This window comes from Diplotaxodon limnothrissa, linkage group LG16 (assembly GCF_057381915.1).
Source record: "Diplotaxodon limnothrissa isolate DT_005_m linkage group LG16, D_limnothrissa_male_GT1.1, whole genome shotgun sequence".
Taxonomy (NCBI): Eukaryota; Metazoa; Chordata; class Actinopteri; order Cichliformes; family Cichlidae; genus Diplotaxodon; species Diplotaxodon limnothrissa.
The window spans coordinates 20,556,432-20,582,285 of record NC_140611.1 but is presented as its reverse complement, the minus strand read 5'-3'; the positions used below and the strand labels follow the sequence as shown (position 1 = coordinate 20,582,285).

The following is a 25,854-nucleotide window of genomic DNA, read 5'->3' as shown; positions in this document are numbered from 1 at the left end:
TTACTCACATGGACTCTACTAACCTATCAGAAGCTTCTTCAGCTCAGAATGGAATCGTCTGGAGTTTTCTTATTAATTAACAATAAATTTAGTGTACATGTACTCCTAAATTTGATGAAAGTGATAAAAATAGCTCTGTCTCTCTTTATTCTGAAATTTAACTAATTCAAAATATATTTCAATATTTATCTAAAACAAAAATTTACTCTAAATTGATGTTGTACAGTAAAAATGTTTTATGTTTTCTCCCTAAAGTGTATGTAAATATCTGGTTACAAATGTGAATATCCTGCTGTGTACTGAAATCCCTCTTGTTTTGCATAGAAATATACTGAACAACATACAAAGCACAATATATAAAATAACATTTACCTGAGTTTTTTCTTTGAAAGAAGCCTCTAATGTCCATTCTTATATTTCAGTACATAACTGAAACCGAATTAGTCGGGGAGGGTAAGAACTGAAAATATGAAATAAACACACGTAAGCTAAGACTCTCTAAAAAATAGCATTTGTTCGGCTTTTCATTTCGCCATTTGTTGATTCACTTGAAGAGCAAGTAAAATAATATTGGTCAAGTGATCAGTTTCATATCAATCTTTCGTGATGCACCGTCATATTTACATTATTTGTACGGTACGAATGATTTGCTTTGGTACCTGGTCAAACTTAAGCTCTCCTTAGTATGGCTGGCTCCGTCTCTCCAACAGCGCACTCACGGGCAGCAGCTCCCCCCGCCCCCTCGCTCAGTCGCTTAGTGCCTGAGCTTGGATCATACCAATATCAGGGGGGGATTCACGCACAGTCGTAAATTCCCACAGTGTGCACTATGTGCTTCGAATATTGTGTGTACTTTTTGTTTTATACAGTTGTCAGCCAGGCATCTAACTATGAAAAAATTACACTCCAAAATACCCCGGGCTTCTGACAAAACAACCCGGGCTTAAGCCCCGTAAGCCACCCCCACGCTCCGCCCCTGTCTCAGAGTGACGCTGAAAAACTAGTTCATGCATTTATTACTTCCAGGCTGAACTACTGTAATTCATTATTATCAGGATGTCCTTAAAACCCCATGAAAAGCCTTCAGCTAATCCAAAATGCTGCAGCAAGAGTTACTGACAGGGACTAGAAAGAGAGAGCATATTTCTCCTGTATTGTGTTTCCTTCATTGGCTCCCGGCTGAATCCAGAATTGAATTCATAATCATGCTCCTCACATACAAGGTAATAAATAATCAGGCCCCATCTTATCTTAATGATCTTGTAGTACAACATCACCCTATTAAAGCACTTCACTCTCACACTGTGGGCTTACTTGTTGTTCCTAGAACCTTCAGTTCTCAGGCCTTCAGTTAGGAGCCTTCAGTTTGTGTGCCCCTCGTCAATGGAACCAGCTTCCAGTTTGGATTCAGGAGACAGACACTATCTCTACTTTTAAGATTAGGCTTAAAACCATCCTTTTTGCTAAAGCATATTAGTTAGGGCTGGATCAGGTGACTCTGAATCTCCCTTATTTATGCTGCAATAGGGCTGTATCCCAAGTCAGGGTCTGCAGCCTTAACGGTCTACAAGGGCCGCGTACTCAAAGACAACTAAGGCTGGAAGTGGGAGGCTTGTGAAATGGGACAGTCCAGCCTACAAAATTCCGTCACCAGCTGGACACGCCCTTACCACTTCTCCCGATGGATGCGGAAAACACTGGCGTGCACAGATAGAGACGAGGTGGTGCTGAAGCACTTGCCCTTTTGCCCTCAGTCCAAAAAAGTTCCCTTTTGAAAGACGTGATTTTTTTTTTTTTTTAAAGCTGCGTGATTTAAAAAGGTGTGAAAATAATGGCTTGATTTGTGCCCCTTCTTCAAAGACACCCGAACCCTGTCGCTTTTTCACTGTCACCGTGTCACGTGAACACGCTTGCAGTTCATTTGTTGTGAGGCGTGTAGCAGCGGCATGACATAGGACTACTTGGAGTAGGCATAGTAGGCTAACTATAGCGACTGGGAGCCACGGCGGACAACACGGCAGCTCTTTCCCTTCCCAACCAGTCAGGTAACCCATGAATCGAGTGAAATTATTCTGTTTGCCCTCTAAGACCAACCTGCAATTGTTTTGTTGTGAAGTAGCCTGTCAGAAACTGCACATGACAAACTTTGCCAGCTTGCCCCCTCCATCCATCCATATGGATAAACAAAAAAACGACACATTTAAAATGTAACCTAAACCATTTAGGCAACCCCCACTCTCCATCAATTCCGACCTGATTGTGACAGAACAGTGACGTTGTTATTGGTAGTTTGAAGGGTACGGTGTTGGGGGTGGTGCATGTTAAAAGTTTTGAGAAGCACTGGTTAGACATGTTAATTTTTTTTGGTGTAACATATTGGCAACATTAACACATTAATTTGCTAAAGGAAAAATAGGCAGTTCCCAATTGCCTGTGAAAACGACCATTCTGCCCTGTTCTTGTAATGACCACAGTCAGTCTTATTCGTTCTCATACATTTTGGTCTATTTATTTACTAATTTCAGCAAGCATAATGCCTAGGAAAGAGAGGCTGAGAAAGGAGAAAGAAAGGGATCTACAACAGGCAGCCCAGGGAAGCAGTTCTCTGCTCTCCTGGATGAAAGCAAAGGAAAATGAAGATGAAAGGTCAGAGTCAAGGGCAGAGTTGTCACGGTCCTGGGTCTCCTGACCCAGCGTTTTTAGTTCTTTGTGATTTTTGTATTATTGTACTTGTGTGTGATTTATTCTATGGCTTCTAGTTTTGATCCCTTGCCCTTCATGTCTCTCTGTGTCCCCTCTGTTCTGTGTAATTGTGTGTCTTTGCATGTTTGAGTTTCTTGTTTTCTGTCACTCTGCATTGTGCATTATGTTCTCATGGTTGGTTTTTTTTGTTACTCTCTCTAGTCTAGTCTCTTGTGTTCCCAGCTGAGTATTTCCCTGTGTATTTTGGTTCTTAGACCTCTGCCTTATGGTTTATGTCTCTGTATTTCTTAGTTGCTGTCTCCACTGTGTCAAGTTCGCGTCTCTGTGTGATACTTCCTGTTTTACTTTGATGGTCCGTGTCTCATGTGAATGCGTCCTGCTTTGCTTGTCTCGTCAGTCCTGATTTCTCCCAGCTGTGCCCTCCTTCTGTGTCTCATTCCCCTCGTTACTTCCCAGTGTATTTAAACCCTGTGTTTCTCTGAGTCAGTGTCGCGTCGCCCCTCATGCTGTGTGTGGATCTCCCTGTGTCTCCCTGTGAGTTCTTAGTTTATGGTTTCCCAGTTTAGTCTAGTTTTGTATGTTTGTTCTACCAGCAAATAAAGCTGTGTTTTGAGTTCACCTCCCCGAGTCTGTGAGTCCTGCATTTTGGGTCCAACTCCTGCCTGCCGCACAGCGATTCATGACAAGAGTCAGGTTCTATTTTAATGTTTTAATGTAACCTGCTCCTTGCAGTTAATTCTATTGAAAAATCTTAAAAGCTGTTCACACTTAGTTTTTAATGAACTTAATCAGCAGGCATTGAGCTAACTATTATTTTGTACCTACGAAAGTTATTTCTATGTTACAAGACTTGCAGTATGGGTTATTATTAAAACTATCTGTTTAAGCTTATTATTATGATAAATAATAATACTATTATTATTATTATTGTTCCATTGTAGTCAGTCACAGCAGGGAAGCAGCTCTATGCCATCTACCAGCATAGCAGAAGAGGGAGATATAGAAACAGATGAAGCCGCGACCAATGCAGCAACAGGTTCAGTTAGGCCTACAGACACTGATGTAGTGCTCTCTGAAGACCACAATGAGGAAGAACAGATCGATCACATAATGTCAAAGTTAGCAGCTTTACAATACCCAACAGATCCAACACACATCCATACATTTAAAATAAAGCGCAATGACAGATACGTTTCAATGTGCTGCAATGTGGGCCCATGTCAGCCTGATATACCTTACCCAAAAACTGAGGGGAGATCATTCCAGAAACAGTGGTTTTCTGCTAATGTGTGGCTGGAATACTCACCCACTGCTAATTCAATGCATTGTTTTAGTTGTCGGCTTTTCCTCTCGGATGAAAAATATAAAAGCAGAACAGCCTGGACAACTGATGGCATCAGAAAGTGGAGTACTGCTCTTGAAAAAATCAAACAACACTCCAGCGCAGAGATGCACATGACAAGCATGGTTAGATGGATCAATTTCCAGAAAAAGGCCCTTCAGTCTGCATTTGATGTTTCAGACGTAAAAGGGGTGGAAGTTAGAGAGCGAGAGAGGCAGACAAACAAAGAAATCCTGACAAGATTAATTGACCTAACAGTGTATCTTGCACGTCAGGGACAAGCATTCCGAGGTCATGATGAGAGTGAGTCCAGTGATAACCGTGGCAATTTTCGTGAATTAGTCAATGTATTTTCCCGCTACGATAGTGTGCTGAAAATGCATTTGGAAAAAATTGCCACAGTTAAAGCCACCAAGACAAGGCCCCAGGTGTCACTGCTTTCCAACAGAAGTCAAAATGACATCATTGCAGCACTAGAAACTTACATCAGGAAGGAGATACAACGTGAAATAAAAGAGGCTGAAATGTATTCCATTCTACTTGATGAAACCTCTGATGTTTCACACAAAGAGCAAGTGTCATTTGTTGTGCGATATTTTCATCATATGCAAATAAAGGAGAGATTCATCGAAGTGTGCAATGTTGATACAACTACAGGCCAGGAGCTGGAGAATACAGTGTTCTTGCTTCTGCAAAAGAATGGCCTAGAGATGAAGAACATGTATGGTCAAGGCTATGATGGAGCAGCCAACATGAGTGGCATGTATAAAGGTCTCCAAGCTAGAATCCGTGCACACAATGAGAAGGCCCTCTATGTTCACTGCAAAGCCCATTGCCTCAATTTGGTACTAGTGGAGGCATCAAAGTCCAGCAAGCATTTTGTGACATTTTTCAACTTGGTGGAGAAATTGTATGCCTTTTGCTCAGGCTCCCCAAAGCGTCATGCTGCCTTGGTCAAATTTCAGGAGTCTCTCTTTCCTGGACAACGTGTTATGGAGCTCCAGCAGCTGTCAGATACTCGATGGGCTTGCAGGGAAAAAGCACTGAAGGCACTTCAGAGAAATTTGAAAGCCATTTTGATGCTCCTTGATGACATCAGTGACAGTGACCCACCTAACCTGGCCCAAGGTGATGCTCAGATGTACAGAAATGCCATTAATTTTATGTTCATTCTCTGCATGGAAATCACCACACCAGTATTCGAAGTCACTGCTTTGGCATCAGATTCTCTGCAGGAAGAAGGGTTGGACCATTCCACTGCCTACAAGGTAATTGATGGTGTGCTTCACACATTGCAAACCATGAGGTCTGAGGAGAAATTTGGAGAGCTATTTAGATGTGCATCAGAGAAGGCAGAGAGTTTCAACATTCCAGTACCTACCGTGGTGCCTGGTCAGGAGAGAAAGCGGAAAGTTCCAGTGCGTTTCCAACACAGCACCACAGTGTCTCAAGTAGGTGCTCAGTTTGAGTCAGTGGAGGCATATTTCAGGAGTGGTGTATATTTCACCTTTCTGGACATCATGACTGGGGAACTGAACAGGAGGTTCAAAGGGGACAATACTGGAAGCCCAACGGCCAGAATCATTCAGTCCTTCCAGCCCTTAACTGTGCATGCTAACTGGGTAGGCCCACCAAACCCAGAAGCCATTGAAGCTGTCCACATCCTCTGTGAATTCTATGGAGAAGATGAGGACCAGCTCAAAACAGAATTAAAGGTCTTCCACTCCAGCTTTAGTTCAAAAGACCTCAGAGAAATATTTCTGATACTGAGGGAAAATAATGGCCAGCTGATCTTTCCTGCCTTTGTCAAAATGATTCAGATCTACGCAACACTACCAGTGACAACTGCGACAGTTGAAAGATCCTTTTCAAAGCTAAAAATAATCAAAAATAAACTAAGAAGTTTGTGTGGAGAAGAAAGGTTGTCTGATCTCCTCTTGTTGGCCATTGAGAAAGATGTGGAGATCAATTACAACGAGGTCATCAACATCTACAAAGACATGGCACCAAGAAGGATGCTTCTTTAGAGCAGTACACTCCATTTAATGGACACTTGAGAATATGTATGTATATGGTTTAGAGTTGGATACAGATTTTATCTTTTTGTGGTGTGATTTTTGATTTTTAGAGAATGTTTTGAAATAAAAGTCAAATTGCATTTAACCTGTGCGATTTTTTTATTATAAAAAGAAAAGGTTTTCCACATATGCAAAAAGTGCCCTTTTTTCCCCATGGAGCACTTGCCCCCCAAAATGTCTGTGCACGCCACTGGCGGAAAACATACTCGCTACAACAAGTCCCTCGTCACAGACGAGTGATTTTGTTGCGACTAATCCGAAACCACGTTCAGGTAGAGTGGAAAAAAACACATACTGATACTATGGGCAGAAATCTGTGCCATCAGAAACTGAATTTGAATAAGTTCAATTTGAATTTGAATTGCTCAGATTGAATCTGAATTGTAACTTGAATAAATGCTTTTGCTGCCCATACGATACTGCTACTGACATTTGAAGTGTGTGTATTTGAAAACGGTGCACTAGCTTAAAACTCCGATATTCACCACTGTAGACGTGAGTCTCAAATAGGAGTATGTGGACCACCACCCTTTTCAGTGAACCAGTACATTTTAGTACATTTCCCTCAAGTACAATAATGAAAAAAAAAAGTGTAGACACGTAAAGTCAGATTTGTAAACTGCAACAACACCAACATCCATAATGATGATAATTAAAACATAATTAAACATAATAACATAACATAACATAACATAATAACATAATAACATAATAATAATAATAATAATAATAATAATAATAATAATAACATAATAACATAACATAATTAAAACAATTTCTGTCATTTACCATATTTCCCTTCACCAGACATGACCCCTGTACTGCACGATCAACCTGAGTGTCCCAGTCCTGGACAGGTTTTTCAATGATGAGGACACTAGGCCCAATTTCCGCCTGAGCATAGAGTCTCTGAACGTGCTGCTGAATCTCCTTAACCAGGATCGGAGACATATAGTTGGGGTGCCACAATTGAGGTCCTTGTTTTTGCATTCTGGCTGGCAAGTGAAGCATCCTACAGAGTCTTTTCCAGGGTGTTTGCAATACCCCATTCCACTGTCCACCGCATGGGTCACAGAGGAGGTGGTGGCTATTCGCCATCAGGTCATCCACCTCCCTCGGACCCCTGAAGATCTACACATCGTGTCTCATGGGTTTGCAGAGCTGGCAAAACACAGAGCCTTTTTGAAAGCTACTGGTGCAATTGACTCCTGCCATGTCCCCATCAAGCCTCCCAGTGGCCCTGACGGTCAGTGCTACAGGAGCAGGAAATTGGTCCCCTCCATTATCCTGCAGACGGTTTGTGACCATCAGGGCCGCATCATTGATACATATGTGGGCTGGACGGGGTCCGTGCATGGCTCCGCAACAGCCCACTGTATTGGCAGGCCATTTACCCTCCTCCAGGGCATTTCATCCTTGCAGATGGAGGGTACCCATGTCTCCAGCATCCACTCCCCATCATCACTCCCAACAAGAGGCCAGTCCAAGGTTCTCATCATTCCAGGGCAATGATGAAGACAAGGTTCCGGGCCATCTTCCTCCAAGCACCACACCTTTGTGCCACATATAAGTCAGTAGGATACATAGCCATTGCTTCACTAATAATCATCATGATATAATGGGGACTGTATCAGAGGCGGAGCCAGACATTTGAAACACCCGGGGCTTAGCCCTAAAGGGTAGTATGCATGTGGGATTTTTTTTTTTTTGGGGGGGGTGGGGTTAGAAATGACTGAAAGATTAATAGGCTCTGTTTTGAGTTTTGTTCAAAAAAGAATGACTTCATATAGGGAAATATATATATCACACATGCAGGACACCTTAAACTAGTTTTTTAATTAAGCAGCAAGACAGAACGAAGTCGGGGCTGTATCAAGACACAGGGACTAAACCCCAATTCAACCAGACGCAGAACTGATCCAGAATTAAAACAGGACTACAACAGTTCAAAATCAGGACTACTGAGGACTTAACCAAGACAGAACCAGAATCAGAACTAGATGATAGTAGCACTAAAAATCATCATAGACCTGCACTACACTTATTTTTTTAAATCTACCAAAGTACAATATTTAGATTGAGAAAAGTTTATATAATTATTTTGGCCTTGTTGTGCAAACAAGCCTGCAGAACTTAATAAATATAGAATTTGAAAAATAGCAAACCTAAAAAGAAACACTAGGTACGAGATACATGAGTACCTATGATACGGTGATACTTTTGGCAAACGACCATTTGACTAACATGTGTGTCTCACCTGCTCTTGTTCATCTGTTCTGTCCTCATTCTGCTCTCTCTCTCTGTTCCTCTCTCTCCCTCTTTGTGCTGACAATCATAAAATATACAGTTGAAACCAGATATTTACAAACTCTTCAGATCAAAACAAACACTTTTTTAATTGTAACATCAAATCAGACTAAATGTTTATTTTTTTAGATTGATAAATATAAAAAACATATTTGTTAACTTTAAGAGTAAAGAGAGAAACTATCTGTATTTCTTAATTGCAAATGGCACCAAATTGTATTCAAACTGAGCCACACTTATGGAGCTCCACAGTTCTTTTCCTGGTGTTTTGGTTGACATCTCTTGATTTTCCCATTTCAAAGAAGAAGGCTCTGTGTTTTGCCTTATATGCATCCACAGCTGTGCCACCAGTTTACTCACATGGACTCTACTAACCTATCAGAAGCTTCTTCAGCTCAGAATGGAATCGTCTGGAGTTTTCTTATTAATTAACAAACTTAGTGTATATGTACTCCTAAATTTGATGAAAGTGATAATAAATACAGATCTCTCTCTCTTTATTCTGACATTTAACTAATTCAAAAGATATTTCAATATTTATCTAAAACAAAAGTTTACTCTAAATTGATGTTGTACAGTAAAAATGTTTTATGTTTTCTCCATAAAGTGTATGTAAATATCTGGTTACAAATGTAAATATCCTGCTGTGTACTGAAATCCCTCTTGTTTTGCATAGAAATATACTGAACAACATACAAAGCACAATATATAAAATAACATTTACCTGAGTTTTTTCTTTGAAAGAACCCTCTAATGTCCATTCTTATATTTCAGTACATAACTGAAACCGATTTAGTCGGGGAGGGTAAGAACTGAAAATATGAAATAAACACACGTAAGCTAAGACTCTAAAAAATAGCATTTGTTCGGCTTTTCATTTCGCCATTTGTTGATTCACTTGAAGAGCAAGTAACGTAATATTGGTCAAGTGATCAGTTTCATATCAATCTTTCGTGATTCACCGTCATATTTACATTATTTGTACGGTACGAATGATTTGCTTTGGTACCTGGTCAAACTTAAGCTCTCCTTAGTATGGCTGGCTCTGTTTCTCCAACAGCGCACTAACAGGTAGCAGCTGCCCCGCCCCCTCGCTCAGTCGCTTAGTGCCTGAGCTCGGATCATACCAATATCAGGGGGGGATTCACGCACAGTCGTAAATTCCCACAGTGTGCACTATGTGCTTCGAATATTGTGTGTACTTTTTGTTTTATACAATTGTCAGCCAGGCATCTAACTATGAAAAAATTACACTCCAAAAGACCCCGGGCTTCTGACAAAACAACCCGGGCTTAAGCCCAGTAAGCCACCCCCACGCTCCGCCCCTGGACTGTATGCTCATGTATTAGGACGCTATTTACAACACAAAACATCTGTTTCAGGTCATAACAACATCTGCCTCGCTGTTGAGGATGTTGTGGCCCCCGAGGATGACGTGCAAGATGAGGGGGAGGCTGGTTTGGAGGCAGGCAGTGGGGCTCTCTGGCGGGATCGGCTATCTGCTGTTATTGTGTATATATTTATTTATATTTCTTCATACATTCTTATATAGTTCTATATTGTGTATTTTGTTGTACAGTTATTTTATTTTCAACTTTAATTTATATATTTTATCTTATTCTCCCAGTTAAATTTACCCTTCATTCTAATTTGTGTTGTACAGTTATTTCATTTTTAACCTTAATTTATATTTTATTCCTTCCTAGTTAAATTTACCCTTTTTAATTTTTCATATTTATTTCCTATCTTATTCATAGCCTTTTCCTTTTTTGTTTTCTTTAGGTCACGAGCAGTTGTCCAAGCATTTCACTACATATCGTACTGTGTATGACTGTGTACGTGACAAATAAAATTTGAATTTGAATTTGAATTTGAACAATATGTTCTATTTCACCTGCAACCAGTTAGTGCCAATATTTTTTATGTCATGGAAATAACATCACCATCAGATATTACCTGTAGATGTAGAAATTGTCACCAGAGAGCGCTGTTCAGATCTTTATATTCCAAACTGTAGAGCGATTCATCCAGTGTGTCTTTTCTTTTGCACACTTTGTTTCCTGTTCAGTTTTTCTCAGAACTGTTTTCTTGTCAGCTGACAGCTTGAACTGAGCCTCTCAACGTAATGACCACAAAACATCCTCTAAAAAACAGAATGTATTTGGCGCAATGCAGAAAAACACAGAGCTAACTTAAACAGGTATTCCAATTATCACGAACCTCCAATTCTGAACATCCGAAATATTCATCTTAGATACACAAAGGGTTAAGGCCCTTTTTTAAATCACACTTGTTTCAGTTAGTGCTAACCAAAGTATCAATTTAGTTACATATCGTGTCATAACATATAATCAACTGTCACCATCTGCTGGCTTTTTAAAAACATTACATGTGGTTCCACTATGTGTTCTGCATTTATGCATTTAACTTTGTTAAAAAAACAACTTGCTAATCAAATCTTGTTTGGCATTATGCATGTTAATATGCATGTTGGTCAAACTCATTTTAAACTATACTTTTCTAAAAAAGCACAGGCACCACTGCTATCCCTGCTATCCTCAGATCTTACTTTGGTCCAAGAGATTATTGTTTTATTAATATGGTGCAAGTCAACATCAACAAGTCTCTTCTGAACACAGCTCTGTACTTATATATGCCAATCTCTAGAGATTGTTTTTCCTGCACCAGTCCTCTTAGTGTTCCACATCCTTCCTGTAGCCAGTCTCATCAATGTTTGTAATGCAACCAACAACAGCTGTGTTGTCCGCAAACTTTACAATATGACAGCCTGGTTGAGCAGTCATATGTAAGCAGCGTGAACAGGAGGGGACTTAGCACACAGCCCTGAGGGGAGCCAGTGCTGAGGACTAAGGAAGATGAGGAGACATTGTGGATCCTCATAGACATATACATATTCATATACATATTTCATCAACAACAATTAGGCTTTGTTTCTATTCAATAAACCAGCTAAGAAACTAAAAACTAATTTTCACTGATATTCTCCACTGAAAAGATTAAAAGGTTTAAAATCATTTTTCTTAATTCTGAAAACAACCACCTGTTGTTCTCTCAAAGCTCCAAGTGGATTCTGTTCGGTTCATCCATTATTGCCATAACATGGATATTTATTCACTTCACCAGTTGTAGGTTGTATTTTGGTAGCATTTGTGTATGTGCATGTCATTCTGTCTGTAATCACGATAACTTAAAATGTGTTGAATTAATTTGTTAAAACTTGTATTAGTGTAAAGTTGGGTCATGTTAAAAACGCCATTAAATTTTTTCTTACATCCAGCAAGGCCATCAAGTCCACTTAATGTTTTGTTTTTCACAAAGAGACAAAAAGCCCTATAACTTTGATGATTTCTGGTGGTATGCATTGTGAACATATAGAAAGTACCTCTTTCCTGGAAACACTGATCTAAAGGTGAAAGTGATAAAAATGTTTGAGGTATTTTAAACCATGTTCATTGTTGCCATTGTCTGTACTGAAAAATATACTGACATATCATCAAAGATATGTGGGGATTGTAAATATAGTGTATTATTTTATTATGACTTTGTTATGTACCTTTCAGTAACTGTTATAGCCGTTTAAATACATTAATATACAATGTTCCTGCACTGAAAACTTTTTAAAAATGCTCCTTCTGTCTCTGAAACAGCATGTTCATGTCCTTTCTCTAGTCCTTGAATCCAACATTTCTTTGCAACAGTAGCCCTGCTGTCCTCATTCTGGTGGGGTTCCCCTGCAGTTTCAGCTTTCAAGTTGAAAAACGTCCATGTCTCTGTGTAACTGGAAGACTGATCAGCTCAGTAGTGGCCATAGATTAAATTCAGCCTCTCCATATACTGACCACTCTGTTTGTCGTTTTTACAGTGAGCAGTGCCACCCTGTGGTTGAGAGAACGCTGCCTATGAAGACCAAAAAGGTGCAAATAAGAATTGGTGGTGAAACTAGGAAAGAAAATAAGGCAGAGACATGTGAGAGTGTCAAAGATGACAAAGATCTCCTGACCTGGTCTCCTGAATTAGGTGGAAACTGATCCTGGACTGGATCCTGATTCAGTGCCCTCCTCCTCATTTTTCTGCAGAGTAAAAGCAGTGACCAATAATGACCACATTTTAGTTATATCCACCTGTTTCGTGTCCATTATCACAAGTGAGTTGGTTAGTAAATTGTAACAAACTCGAAATCTTATAGTGACCACAGGAAATGCAAAATGTCTATCACTGTGAGAAAACCCAGACAATGAAGGCAGTCACTATTTGTAGCTATATTTTTTTAACATGTTAGATAATGAACTGAATTATATATTGAATTGTATTAAAACATAATTTGGAAACAACACGAACTGAAAATTCATACCAATAGAAAACATGAAAACTGTCCTTGGAAGCCTTCCTTTTTTGTATTGTAACACTTTGTAATACAGCTCACTTTGATATATATAAGTACAATACTGTAACTATATACTGTTACACTCTTGTGCTTGCTAACGCGCTGTAACTTACCACAAGTTAAACATAAAAATACCAGGCTATACCTGGTAAATGTTTGTGTTTAGTTACACCTATGATCCAGTTATCCTCGAGTTATGAATTCAGCATTACAATTTTGTTGTCCTTCTTATTGCTCGATCCTGTGTTGTTGTTGGATTGGTTACCTGTGTACCACACCATGATTACAGTACTGAAACATAAAAACTAATACCCAGACTCATGGATTGTTCTTTTTTCTTTGTTCTCCAAAAGCTTTTAAGTATGATGAGCCTCTGCAGACTGGACTCTGAGAAAATAATTAGCTGGGATACTTTTCTAGTTAAAAAAAAAGGAACATAGAGGTTGTGGTTGGATAGAAAATGGCCCTTGACTCAACTTTGACTCTAACCACAAACACGTCCTCACTACTGACATTTCCTCTTTTCATCCTCTACTGCATAGAAAAATAAGTCAAGCTAAAGCACTCAGGGCTGATTCACCTCTTTTAATTTAGATTAGATTTGTGGTTTTTGCAGAAATAGTGAACACACAAAAATTCACAACACGCTGCATTTAGATGCTTCAAATCCTCAACATGTACGTAAAATTAACTGCTCGGTCAACTAAAAAATAATCATTGGTAATTTGAGATGAACTAACTCTTTCAATGCAGGCATACACAATAAAATTGTTGTTTAATAATGAAATCCGTCTTACAAGCACTTCTGCAACAGTTCTGCATCAGCATAACAAAGAGCAACATTCGTGCATGCATCATGAAGTTATAAAAGTTGTACTCACCTGTAGAGGAAGACAGCTAGTGTGATACCACACAGAAGGAATCCAATTGCAGGTGGAGTATGTATAGAAAATATTGTGATGAAATTGATTCTGTATAAAATCAGCAGAGAATTCATTTAAATGGCTTATTTGACCTTTACTAGAAGTGATTCATCTGCCTTTTTTCACTACCCACCTTTGGGACTATCAGACAAAGTTAAATTCCATGTAATGATATTTACACCACGGTTGCCTGCTATGCTACATTTATAAAGTCCTTCATCTTCGGGCTGAGCACTACAAATAATTAGCTTTGTAGGGAGCTCATGATTTATTTTCAGTCTATGCAATGAGAAATTTGAATAGGTGCGATTCAGCTCAATGGAATAATGAAAAACAGATCTGTTGTTGGTCCAGGAGATTTGCGTTGTATTTGTCTTGGATATGTTGCAAGTCAGCGTCACTGAGTCTCCTCTGGACACCATCATAGCTCTGTTTTCGTCTTGAAGCATTACTGAAGTTTAGAGGGAAAAAATATCTTAATATAAAATGTGGATATCTCTAACAGTGTATGAAGTTTAACGGCGACAATAAGTCAATATAAATATATATCGGTATCTAATCTAGAAAAAAAATAATCTTAAACACAAATGTAGTCTTTACCTGCAGAGACATGCCACATCACTAAAAGCTTGATGAAGAGCAGTGCTGCTTGGTTTAGCTTGAACATCATGATCATCAGACAGAGAGAGAAACAGACCTGAACTTCCTGTCAGCTTTATTTGTGTCTGAGGAGGAGCCACAAAAGGGAAGTGGCAAGTTGCTTTATTTCTGAATTCTGAACTAATGTATGTGACTGTGTAAATAATAATTAAATAATATAACATGTCAATGTTAGACAATGACTTTAAAATTAGAAGGTTGATTCAAAGTTTAAAGGTTGATTTAAAAATATATAATCTCACCACTAGGTGTCAGTAGATTGCCGTTTGCAGTCAAATGAACTGTGTGTTGTTTCGTTCGCTACCGACACATCACTAGTCCATTGCACTAGAAAGTACACTAAAAGCAAAGGAAGCTATTTCACTTACCTGTTATGTTCAGTGTGTGTGTGTGTGTGTGTGTGTGTGTGTGTGTGTGTGTGTGTGTGTGTGTGTGTGTGTGTGTGTGTGTATACACTGGAATTAACGTGTTACTACTTTTAGGAAGAGAAATCTATTTAATTGTTCTCACACAAATAGCCTACTGATCTATGCCACCTGCAGCCAATTAGTAACAATATTGTTTAAATGACCAAGATAACATTGCTTTCAGATATTACCTGCAAATGTAGAAATTGTCAGCAAAGAGCACTGTTGAGATCTATTTTAGTCCGAACTGTAAAACGATTGATCCAATGTGTCTTTTCTCTGGTACACTTTGTTTTCTGTTCAGCTTTTCACAGAATTCTTTTCTTCACAGCTTTACAGTTTTTTACAGACGCTAGGACACATTTCTCAATACTTAGGTCACTTTTGCAAAACTCTTCACACAATCCTCCTAACTGACCGTCAGCTTGGCAAAGCAGTTCATTTCACATTCAAAATGCACTACAACTACCAAAACACTTCATTCAGGTCTCAAATAACCTCATTCTTCCAGAACACTAGCAAAGGTTGACAGCCGACAAACACACTTTGTCACCCACAAAACAATGACCTAAAAAACACTAACAACATGTAGCATTACACAGTGTTTTCTTGTGTAAAACAAGGACACATCTCTGTTTATAATTTCAATATATGTTACTGGAATGAATCAGACATCATGCAGAATTCGTTAATATTTGTTTATGTATTTTTTATTTTTTTGCACTAAGTAATCCCAAAATACAAGAATTTGTATACACACCATCCACTGATACACATACAATAGTAATGCTAATCTACTCGGTCTTCTCCATTTGGCCACAGGTTCTCATCCACATCACATCTTATGTCATCTAGGGCAATACACCTAGGAAAGAATCTTCTGGCATGCCAGAATTGAAGGAGTTGAAAAATTGAAGGAGTAACACCTGTGTAGATGTTCATCTACAATGAGAATAAGCTGTGGCTAGTTGAACTGCATTTTTAGATTTAAAATATGTTTCAATAAAATATTGTTGTTGAATTTTGCTGTCTTTTCAAGTTTTGCATTGTGTTATTGTTTTGGCCATAAGTTTAACAGTTTTGAAAACAGTATGTAAGTACATGCAAAATGTCCTGTCCGTACAAAGATTTTTGGCAGTTGTTGTGTCTGAGTGGGAAGATAATTCATGAAATTTTGAATGCCAAAACAATGATAACTGGTCCTCAGTTTAGCCCACATAGACTTCTGTTGTGCTCACTGTGTGAGGAGCTTTGCAAACGTGACCTAAGTATTGAGAAATGTGTCCTAGCGTCTGTAAAAAACTGTAACTGAGCCTCTCAAAGTGATGACCACAACCCCCCCCCCCCACTTTGTTTTTAAAAGACTTCCTGCCACAATGGGCTCTAAATGGGTTCTATAGAAAAATGGGCCAACACAAAGCATAAATGACTGATTCATCCTTTGAAAAATAGCATTTATTTAGGGTGCTCACAGTAATGCAGAATAAATAAACTATTGTTTATCTTTTATTTAAGCGCAAGGTTTTTTGCTTTACCACTAACCACGTTGTATTTGTTAGCACTTTTTAAAAAAAAGTGTATGTATACAATATTCTTTTCCCACTTTATTTCAAAGTGCTAGTTTCCCATATTTACGGTTCACCTCACAGAGCTAAATTAAATAAGTATACCAAAACAGGAGATGGAGGTGTTTGAGAGTTTGCTTTTAATGTAACGCGCGGCGACACTAAAGCGGTCGCGCCAGAATGTCACGCTAAAAAGAAAGATTCTTTAAAATACAAGGGGGAGCAAGCGAGTCAGATACCACGGGCACAGAGAGGAAGCAGGTCTGATCAGAAACAGTTTATTACTAGGCCAGGGAGCACAAATAAAAACACCCTTAAAATATACGTAATAAATTGTTGCAGCTTGCGTTCTGCACCCGAATCCATCATGCGACCACCGCCACAGCTCCCCTTGCGTCGGTGTCCTGTAAAATAGCAAATAGGGGCCAGAACAATGGTCCCAGAAGCGGCCCTGGCTCATGGCCATGGCGACCCTCTCCCAATCCAGCTGCACCCAGTAAACAACAGTAGAGACCCTACACAAATGCAGGCAGAGGTAAACCTCTGCCCTGCTGCCAGTCACACGCGTTGTCTCTTACTGTTGCCGTTCCATGAGGTCGGGACTGAGCCGCCGCGTCACGCTGACCGGCTCACATTAACCTTCCAGTCTGGGGCCTCTCTCCTTCAGTGCTCAGCTAACCTGTTTTTAAAAGGTCTTTACACAGCTGATAGGCCACCTCCGGACACACCCCTGCCTCAGCAGGTGGTCCCTATCAGCTAATTTGTCCCATGTGCCGCCAGTCCACAGTGGATAAAAACCATGTCACATAAAACACTAAAAACCATGCAATAGAAACAGAATAAAACCATGCAAATAAAACAACACTCATAAATAACCACTAAAAATCAGAATAAAAACAATATACAAGATAAATACAAATTTCCACTGTGTGACATTAACACTGTCACAAAATATTTTCTAAATATATTATACATAAAATGCTTCTAAGTTTGTTTGAACTCAGTCATCACATTTGATGTTATCAGCCAATAATCATGAACCTTTAATTCTCTAAATGTAAATCCCAAGTATTCATCTTATTTTATTCAACCTTTATTTAACCAGGAAGATCCCATTGAGATTAAAAACCTCTTTTTCAAGGGAAACCTGGCCAAGATAGGCAGCAGCAAGTATCTCACGGTTACAGAAATTACACAATTAAACACAGACAACAACAACAACACACTCAAGCAAAAATAAAAAAATAAAAAAATAATAAAATAAAATTTGATAAAATTACAATTATTATATAATTTACAGTGACAAGCAATCCAATTGAAACAGTTTCATGTTATGGAATTGCCTCAAGGATTCTTAGTTTAGTTTTAAAAGCACTTAATGAAATTAATTCTTTCATTTTCCAGTCGCTCTGCAACTCATTCCAAAGCCAAGGATGCTAAATAGACAAAAGCTCTTTTGCTAAGTTCAGTTCGGGCAAATGGAAAAGAATGCAACAAGTAACATTGCAGACGAAGAGAATAACGACCAGCATGTTTCATTGCAAGCAGGAAACATGTATAGGAAGCCAAAAATCCAAGTATTGCCTTATATATAAAACTGTGTAGGTGAGAGTTCCTCCAACAGCAGGCCATCCTACCTGAACAGTATAACTCACATTAGTGAGTCTGAAACTTACGATTAGTGATGAACCTTAGAGAAGCATGAGAGACAGTATCAACCATTCGAAGACATTGAGCAGAAACATTCAAATAGAGAATATCTCCATAATCCAGCACAGGTAAAAATGTTGCAACAACAAGCCACTTCTTTGTATAAAAAGAAAAAGATAGCTTATTTTGAAAATAAAAACTCAGTTTTAACTTCAGACACACAAAAGCTTAAGGCCATCTTTTAAATCATGCTTATCAACATATCAATTTAGTGACATATTGTGTCATAACAGATCCAATTCAGTTTTTTGAGCTGGAACCTGAAGACAGACATTCACACTCCCATTCACACCTATGTGCAATTTAGAATCACCAATTAACCTAATATCACTAACAGCAAGCCTTTGAACTGTAGGAGGAAGTCAGAGTATCTGGAGACAACATTCAAACTCCACATAGAAAGATCACGGCCAGGTGGTGTATTCAAACTCATGACCTTCTTGCTCTGAGACAACAGTGTCAGATAAATAACCAAAAATGTCAAATGTTCAGATATTATTTGCAGATACAGAAAGTGTTAGTTGTAGCAGCACAAATGTCAGTCCAGATCTCTTTGAAAATCACCAGCAAGTTACCTGGAGATCTTTACACAACAGTCATAATTAATGACTGAATGACTTTAGTTTTATGCTTGTTATATACTTACTTATACTACTTGGAAATTGTATATATATGTATATATATCCATTTTCAGCTTTATGAAAATAATCAGGTAATAATAATAATAATAATCAAGAGCCAAAGCCTAACTTAATACCTTTATAATTAACAATGAAAATCAAATGTTTTTACATAAAATTATACACACAAAAAGGGGGAAAAAGAAGTCTATATGAGGTTTCAAAGAAATGTGTAATGTTTTCAAACTCAATGTGACCTTTCTCCTGAGCTCTCCTTCCACTTGTTTCCTTTTCAGCTTTTATCTGGACTTTCTTCTTGTCAGCACACTAAAAGCCACAGATTGAACTGAGTCTCTCAAAGTGATTCCTGTCCTGTACACTGCAAAACTTTGAGGTTGTGGAGGGACCACCTATGGATTGAAATTGTACGTAAACTTAATCTTTAAAAAGAAAAATAGCAAGCATGAAGGTAGGTAAGAGAAGATATGAGTTGAAACACTTGAGAAATGAAAATCTGAGTAATAATAAAGTTCCTCTAACCTTTCCTTCCAGCTGAACATGATACTGTACAAAACTCAAGATCTCGATCTCATGAAGGTCGTGGTTCGGGGTCCTGGAGCAGAATCTAATGAAAAATAAGTCAGAACTTTATATATGACTTATATGTTTTTTGTTTGTTTAGGGGCTTTTTTAGAGATTTGTTTTCTCATGTATTCAGCATTCCGGGTGTCTTTTTGAACTTTGAATTTCCTGTGTACCAAGCCTTGATTTACAGCTGTGAATATCATCAATTTGGGGAGTGCATCTCAGTAGTTTTGTATGTTCCAGTAAAATCTTTTCCCCAAACCGAGACACCATATAAGCTCTGGTACCAAGACTCAGTGCTTCTTCTGTGTTTTTAACTTTTCATGCATGAATTATGACAACCTCGAGGCATGAAAAAAAGAAAAAATGTTCATTTTTTTCAACATGTCCTATTCAAAGAGTTTTTTACATGTCCACTTTGGTGGACAACATACATTTTGAGTTGTGAATTTGACAAATGAATAAATAATATACATAAAAATAAAAATATTTTAAAATACATTTTAAATATATTTTATAACAATATATATAAAAAATATAACCCTGCCACCCACTGGAAGAACTAAAGGTACTGTTCTAGTTTCAGAGTGGAAACATGAACGTTGAATGTGTACCACAAAGAAAATGTCCCCAGAGTCAGTGAATAACTCTGAGCACTTTAACCACTTTTACCACTTCTTCACGACTTTCATTTCCTTTTCTCTCTCTCAATGTATACAAAAAGGGCCAACAAAAAGCACAGAGGGTGATTCAAATCTTTAAATTTAGAAGTTTACAGTTCTTACAGAAATAAAAAAAAAAAATGTAAACTTAAGTTCAGCTCAAACTTGATAATTCTGGTGTTCTTCAAGCCTTGAATAAATTTGAAGGAAAAATAATAAAGTATCTCAATATGAAATGATAAGTTGGTGAGTAATAAAAGAAACTACATACATCCAGACACATTTATTCTGTGTTTTATTTTTTATTGAACACACTCGCTGTCGATGGATGCAGTTTTGGTATTTTGCTCCATCACAGTTTGCCATGTTTACTGGCAGAGCTGGAAGCGATGAGAGATTTTTCAGCTGCGTTCTTCTTCTGGTATGAACATCCAGCCTGTGGCTCCTAATATAGTGATATTATTATTTAGTCTTTTTCTTATTTGGTGCAGCCTCCAAACGTTTCAAAACCTGGTCATAAAAATAAACTAAACTGCATGGTCAACGTGATTTTTTTTTTAAAATTCGGGCAGACACAATAAAAAATGGTCTTTGAGCTTCATGGTTGAATCAGTCTTACAAATACTGACAACGATTCTACAGCCAAACAGAAAAGAGCTACGTTCATGCATTCATCAGGAAGATTTTTCTTACCTGCAGAGGAAGACAGCTAGTGTGATGCCACATAAAAATAATCCAACTGCCGGTGGGAGAATGTGTAGAAGATACTTTGATGAAGTGGATTCTGTATAAAACAAAAAAACCCAGCAGTGAATTCATTTAAATTGGTTATTGAAGTGATTGGCAGTGTTTTTTGTCTACCCACCTTTTAGGTTCTCAGACACAGTTAAGTTCCATGTAATGCTGTATATGCCACTTCTGTCTGTTATCTTACACGTATAAAGTCCTTCATCTTCAGGTTGAGCACTAAAAATAATGAGCTTTGTGGGGAACTCGTGATTTATTTTTTGTCTGTGAAATGAGAAATTTGAATGTGTGCGATTCAGCACAATGGAATAGTGAAAAACAGATCTTTTGCTGGTCCAGGTGATTAGTGTTGCATTTTTCTCAGATATGTTGCAAGTCAGCATCACTGAGTCTCCTCTGAACGCCAGCAAAGCTCTGTGGTCATCTTTAAGAATCTCTAAAGTTAAAGGAAAATAATACATTTAAAATTATACTTGGATGAAGTGGAATCTGCATTAAATCAGAAGTTAATTAATTTAAATTTCTTGGTTGACCTTTACTAAAAGTGATTCATCTGCCTTTTTTTGCTACCTACCTTTGGGGTTTTCAGACACAGTTAAATTCCATGTAATGATATTTACACCACGGTTGCCTGCTATGCTACATGTATAAATTCCTTCATCTTCAGGTTGAGCACTAAAGATAATTAGCTCTGTAGGGAACCCATGGTTTATTTTCAGTCTATAAAATGAGAAATTTGAAAAGTTGCGATTCAGCACAATGGAATAGTGAAAAACAGATCTTTTGTTGGTCCAGGAGATTTGTGTTGCATTTTTCTCAGATACGTTGCAAGTCAGCATCACTGAATCTCCTGTGGACACTAGCAAAGCTCTGTGGTCATCTTTAGCAATTTCTAAAGTTTAAAGGAGACAATCAGTCAATGTAAAATTATATCTGCATTTAATCTACTTAACAGAAAAAAACCCACACAAATGTGCTCTTTACCTGCAAAGACATGCCACATCACTAACAGCTGAATGAAGAGTAGTACCACTCGTTTTAGCTGGAATATCATGACTGCAAGACAGAGAGGGAAACAGACCTGAACTTTACTGTCAGCTTTATTTGTATCTGAGGAAGAGCTGTAAAAAAAAAAGAGGAAGTGGTTTGTTGCAGTTGAAACTCAACACAAATGTATGTGAATGATGTTTTTTGAGAAAATATTTTGAAAGTAATATATACAATATTTCAGGTTCACAACAAATTGTCATTGTTCAAACATGGAAAGTGAAGTGGGAATATAATTATATGACAAATAACTGTCTCCTATACTTTAATCACTCATGTGACTCACTTGTGTAGAGAGGCAACTTTGAACTGCAACACTACATCACCACCTCTGAAAATGACACCTAAACACTGTGGTGTGCTTTATATTGTAAAGTTGGACTGATTGGTTCACTGCAGTAAAGACTGTGTACTTCACACAGTTGTGAAATTTCAGAAAGTTTGATTTTTGAAAGCAAAATGAAAGGACCCAAGGTTTCCCAAAGTTAGATATCATATCAATCACTTCTACCTTACTACAGACATTTCTTCTTTTCAGTGTCTTCCTTGGCTGATTCATTCTTTTAAAAATACAAATAGTTTGGGGTGCTCACTAAATTAATATATTTATTTTATAATTGGAGAATTTCTCGAGTTTGAATATTTTATAAATAAAACGAAAGTTCAATTTACCCATTTTATCTGCAGTTCATCATACATATTATTTATTAGTATTTTTATTTTATTTTACTTGTATTTTTTAACACTGTACCTCAAACTCTTGTTAGTTTCTTATATTTACAAGCACCCCCAAAATTTGCAGACTTGCACAGAGATGGTAAAACTCTGATGACTGATAATGGAGATGAGGACAGGGAGGAACAGGGGTTTAAATGCACCAAGGAGACAGTCAGAGAGAATTCGGGACAACTGGAGACATTTAAGGATGCAGGGACTGACAGAGACAGGGAAGAAGTCTCATCGTGACGAGTAAAGTTTCTTTTGCCTGGCTGGGCAGTTCTCTGGGTGCTCAGCACCCTCAAAGCTCTGATCCTAGAATCGCCCCCGCCTGCCACGGGGTTATAGTGAGCTGCCTGGAAAGCCATTTCCCGGCGGCTTTGCAGCACCAACAACTGGGGTGTGTCTCCTCCATGCGAGTGTCAGGCAGGGGTGGATCTAGAAGGGTGGTGTTGTAACTTTATGCAGCGTTGTACCAACTGCTGGTTTAACGTGGGTTGCGGTCAAAGTCAACTTTAGATCAAGCACAGAGGACTGAGACGAGGCTATGGTGGAGGTCGGGTCTCTTTTACTCAGCTCGCTTTTCAATCACATACAATACCACAGTACCACCTACTGGTGGGAGGTAGTAATAGCTGCTGCTTATTACAATATACCACATCCCTCTTTTCCGAGATAAAGATACTACCTCTTAACTCCAATATTTTGTAACATAAATGCACCTTTTAAATCGTAGGAACATTAACAATATTATATTCTTGAGACATTAAGTAAAGCACACTTTAGATTGCCTATCACTTGAACAATGCAAATACATATCAGTGCAGTGTTTTTGAAACAGATGAACACATGACAAATTGGATGAGACATGTCAAAATGACCATATGAAACATGACATATTTTCTCTCTTTTCCAACAAAACAGTTATCTAACTTGTACAGAACAACTCAGGTACAGGGTAGAGTGACTTTAAGTTTCCCAATCACTTAGTCTCTATACCTGGCAGGGCGTATTATTGCTCGGCCACAGCGTGTGTAGCATGTGGGTGTATTGTCCATACTTGCAGGACGAGAGTGTTGTGGGGTGTCACTTGCTGGTGGCACAACTGGCTCTTGGGCGTGAACAGACAGTTCATCTGGGTCCATGGATGTGTCCTTAAACAGGCTTGGGTGTATTTTCCTCAGATGTCTCCTGTTCCTCTTGAGCACCTCACCCTCTGGTGTTTGCGCAGTGTAGGAGCGTGGTTCCTCTCGCCGATGAGCTACAACAGCTGGCTCCCAACCGCGCCGTGTTTGCATGTGCACAGTATCGCCTGAGGTCAAAACAGGCAGTGGTCTTGCATGCTGATCAAAGTGGTATTTCCGCTTTGACTGCAGTCCACGCACTTTATCGTGAATGTTCTGTGGGGTTGACTGTCTCAACACAGCACTGGCGCATGGCAGCGTGCTGCGGAGAACCCTTCCCATCAACATTTGTGCAGGTGACACATTCAGTCCTGTGACTGGAGTGTTCCTCAGAGATAACAGCACTAGATGTGGATCTGTTCCAGTTCGTATTGCTTTTTTAAGTGCATGTTTAACAGTCTTTATGGCTCGCTCCGCCATTCCATTTGAAGAAGGAAAACCGGGACTGGAAAAAGTTAGCTTTATCTCCCAAGATGCTGCAAACGATCTCATCTCGTAGCTGGCAAATGGAACATGATCGCTCACTATCTCTTTGGGAATCCCGTGTCTTGCAAAGACTGATTTCATCTTCTGAATCACAGAGTGTGCCGTTTTGTCAGGTAAGTTAAGAACTTCCGGGTATTTGGATAAATAGTCAACTAACAAAAGATATGGCTGACCGTTCAGTTCGAAGATGTCTGCTCCGATTTTCATCCATGGCAGCTCTGGAATCTGATGTGGAATAAGTGGCTCAGCCTGGTTCTTTGGCTGCATTTGCTGGCATTGTTCACACTTTTCAAGCATAGTCTCTATATCGTGTGACATGCCAGGCCAGTACAGTACTCTTCTTGCTCTGGCTTTTGTGCGCTGTACACCTTGGTGAGCGAAATGCAACTTCTCCAGGATCACTTGTCTGAAGCTTTGGGGTATTACAATCTTGTCCCCTATCATAATAATGTCATCGTGGATACTGATATTGTGTCTCATAGGCCAGTAGCTGTGGAGTGTTCTGTCTAAACTCTTCCTTTTAGCTGGCCATCCGTTGAAGTGTCTTCTACACACAGCCTGTAGCACGCTGTCTGCTGCAACTGCCGTTCTCAGGTCACTCAGTGTTTTCTCACTCAATGTTGCTGTGGCCTCCAGAGCATACACAACTCTTTCATCATTTGTGCTTTCACTCACATTTTCATTGTCACTGGTGGTTGTGGCACGTGAAAGTGCATCGGCTATGAACATGTCTCTGCCGGGGGTGTATGTGACGGTGAGATCATATCTCTGTAGTTGCAGCAGCATTCCTTGTAACCTTGCTGGTGCCTTGCATAGCGGCTTACGCATTATCGCCTCCAGGGGTTTATGATCAGACTGCACGGTCACTGGTCTTCCATAGACATACTGGTGGAATCGTTTAGTGGCAAACACAATGGCTAGCAACTCTTTTTCTATTTGTGCATACCTTTTTTCTGTGTCTGTGAGTGCTCGTGACGCATAGCACACAGGTTGCCCTTCTTGTAATAGGCATGCACCCAGCCCATCTTTTGAAGAATCGGCCTGCAATGTTAATGGTTTCTTGTGGTCATAAAATCTCAACACTGGTGCTTGTGTGAGCGTCGCCTTGAGCATCTGTAACGCTGCTGTGTGGTGTGGCTGCCACTGCCACGCTGTGTCCTTTTTGAGTAGCTGTCTTAAAGGTGCTGTGAGTGATGCTTCATTTTGAATGTACTGTGCCAAAAACTTCGTCATTCCCAGCAGACGCTGAAGGCTTTGTTTGTCTTCTGGAGTCGGCATGTCGACAATAGCTTTGATCTTTGAAACATCTGCTTTCTGCCCTGCTGCTGTGATGATATGGCCCATGTATTTCACTGTGTCAACTTTGAACTGAATTTTGTCCTTGTTAAACTTCACGTTAGCTGCTCTTGCTTTCTCCATGACCTTCTGCAGGATTTCATTGTGTTCGTGCTCTGATGTAGCTGCAATTATCATATCATCTGCAATGATAAATACACCAGGAATGTTGCCAAAAGTCTCACAATTCTTTTGTTGAAAAACCTCGCTGGCGGATTTGATCCCGAATGGGAGCCGGAGGAAGTGATACCGGCCCCAAGGTGTGTTAAAGGTACAAAGCTTTGATGACGGCTCGTCCAGCTTGATCTGCCAGTATCCATCTTTTTCATCCAATATGGTGAAGATGGATTTTCCTGCTAGCTTGCTGCGAA

At 39.1% G+C, this 25,854-nt stretch overlaps 1 protein-coding gene and 1 pseudogene across 1 annotated transcript; both read left to right on the top strand.

The window, feature by feature from the left end:
* Window positions 1-3,656: 3,656 nt before the first annotated feature.
* On the top strand, window positions 3,657-6,072 carry LOC146616091 (uncharacterized). Its single transcript, XM_085373948.1, has 3 exons — window positions 3,657-4,093; window positions 5,423-5,437; window positions 5,687-6,072. Exons 1-3 carry the CDS (start codon window positions 3,670-3,672, stop codon window positions 6,070-6,072), a joined length of 825 nt encoding a protein of 274 aa, XP_085230074.1. The 5' UTR covers window positions 3,657-3,669.
* An 864-nt stretch (window positions 6,073-6,936) lies between these two features.
* On the top strand, window positions 6,937-12,479 carry LOC146616090 (uncharacterized; annotated as a pseudogene).
* The last annotated feature ends 13,375 nt before the right edge of the window (window positions 12,480-25,854 follow it).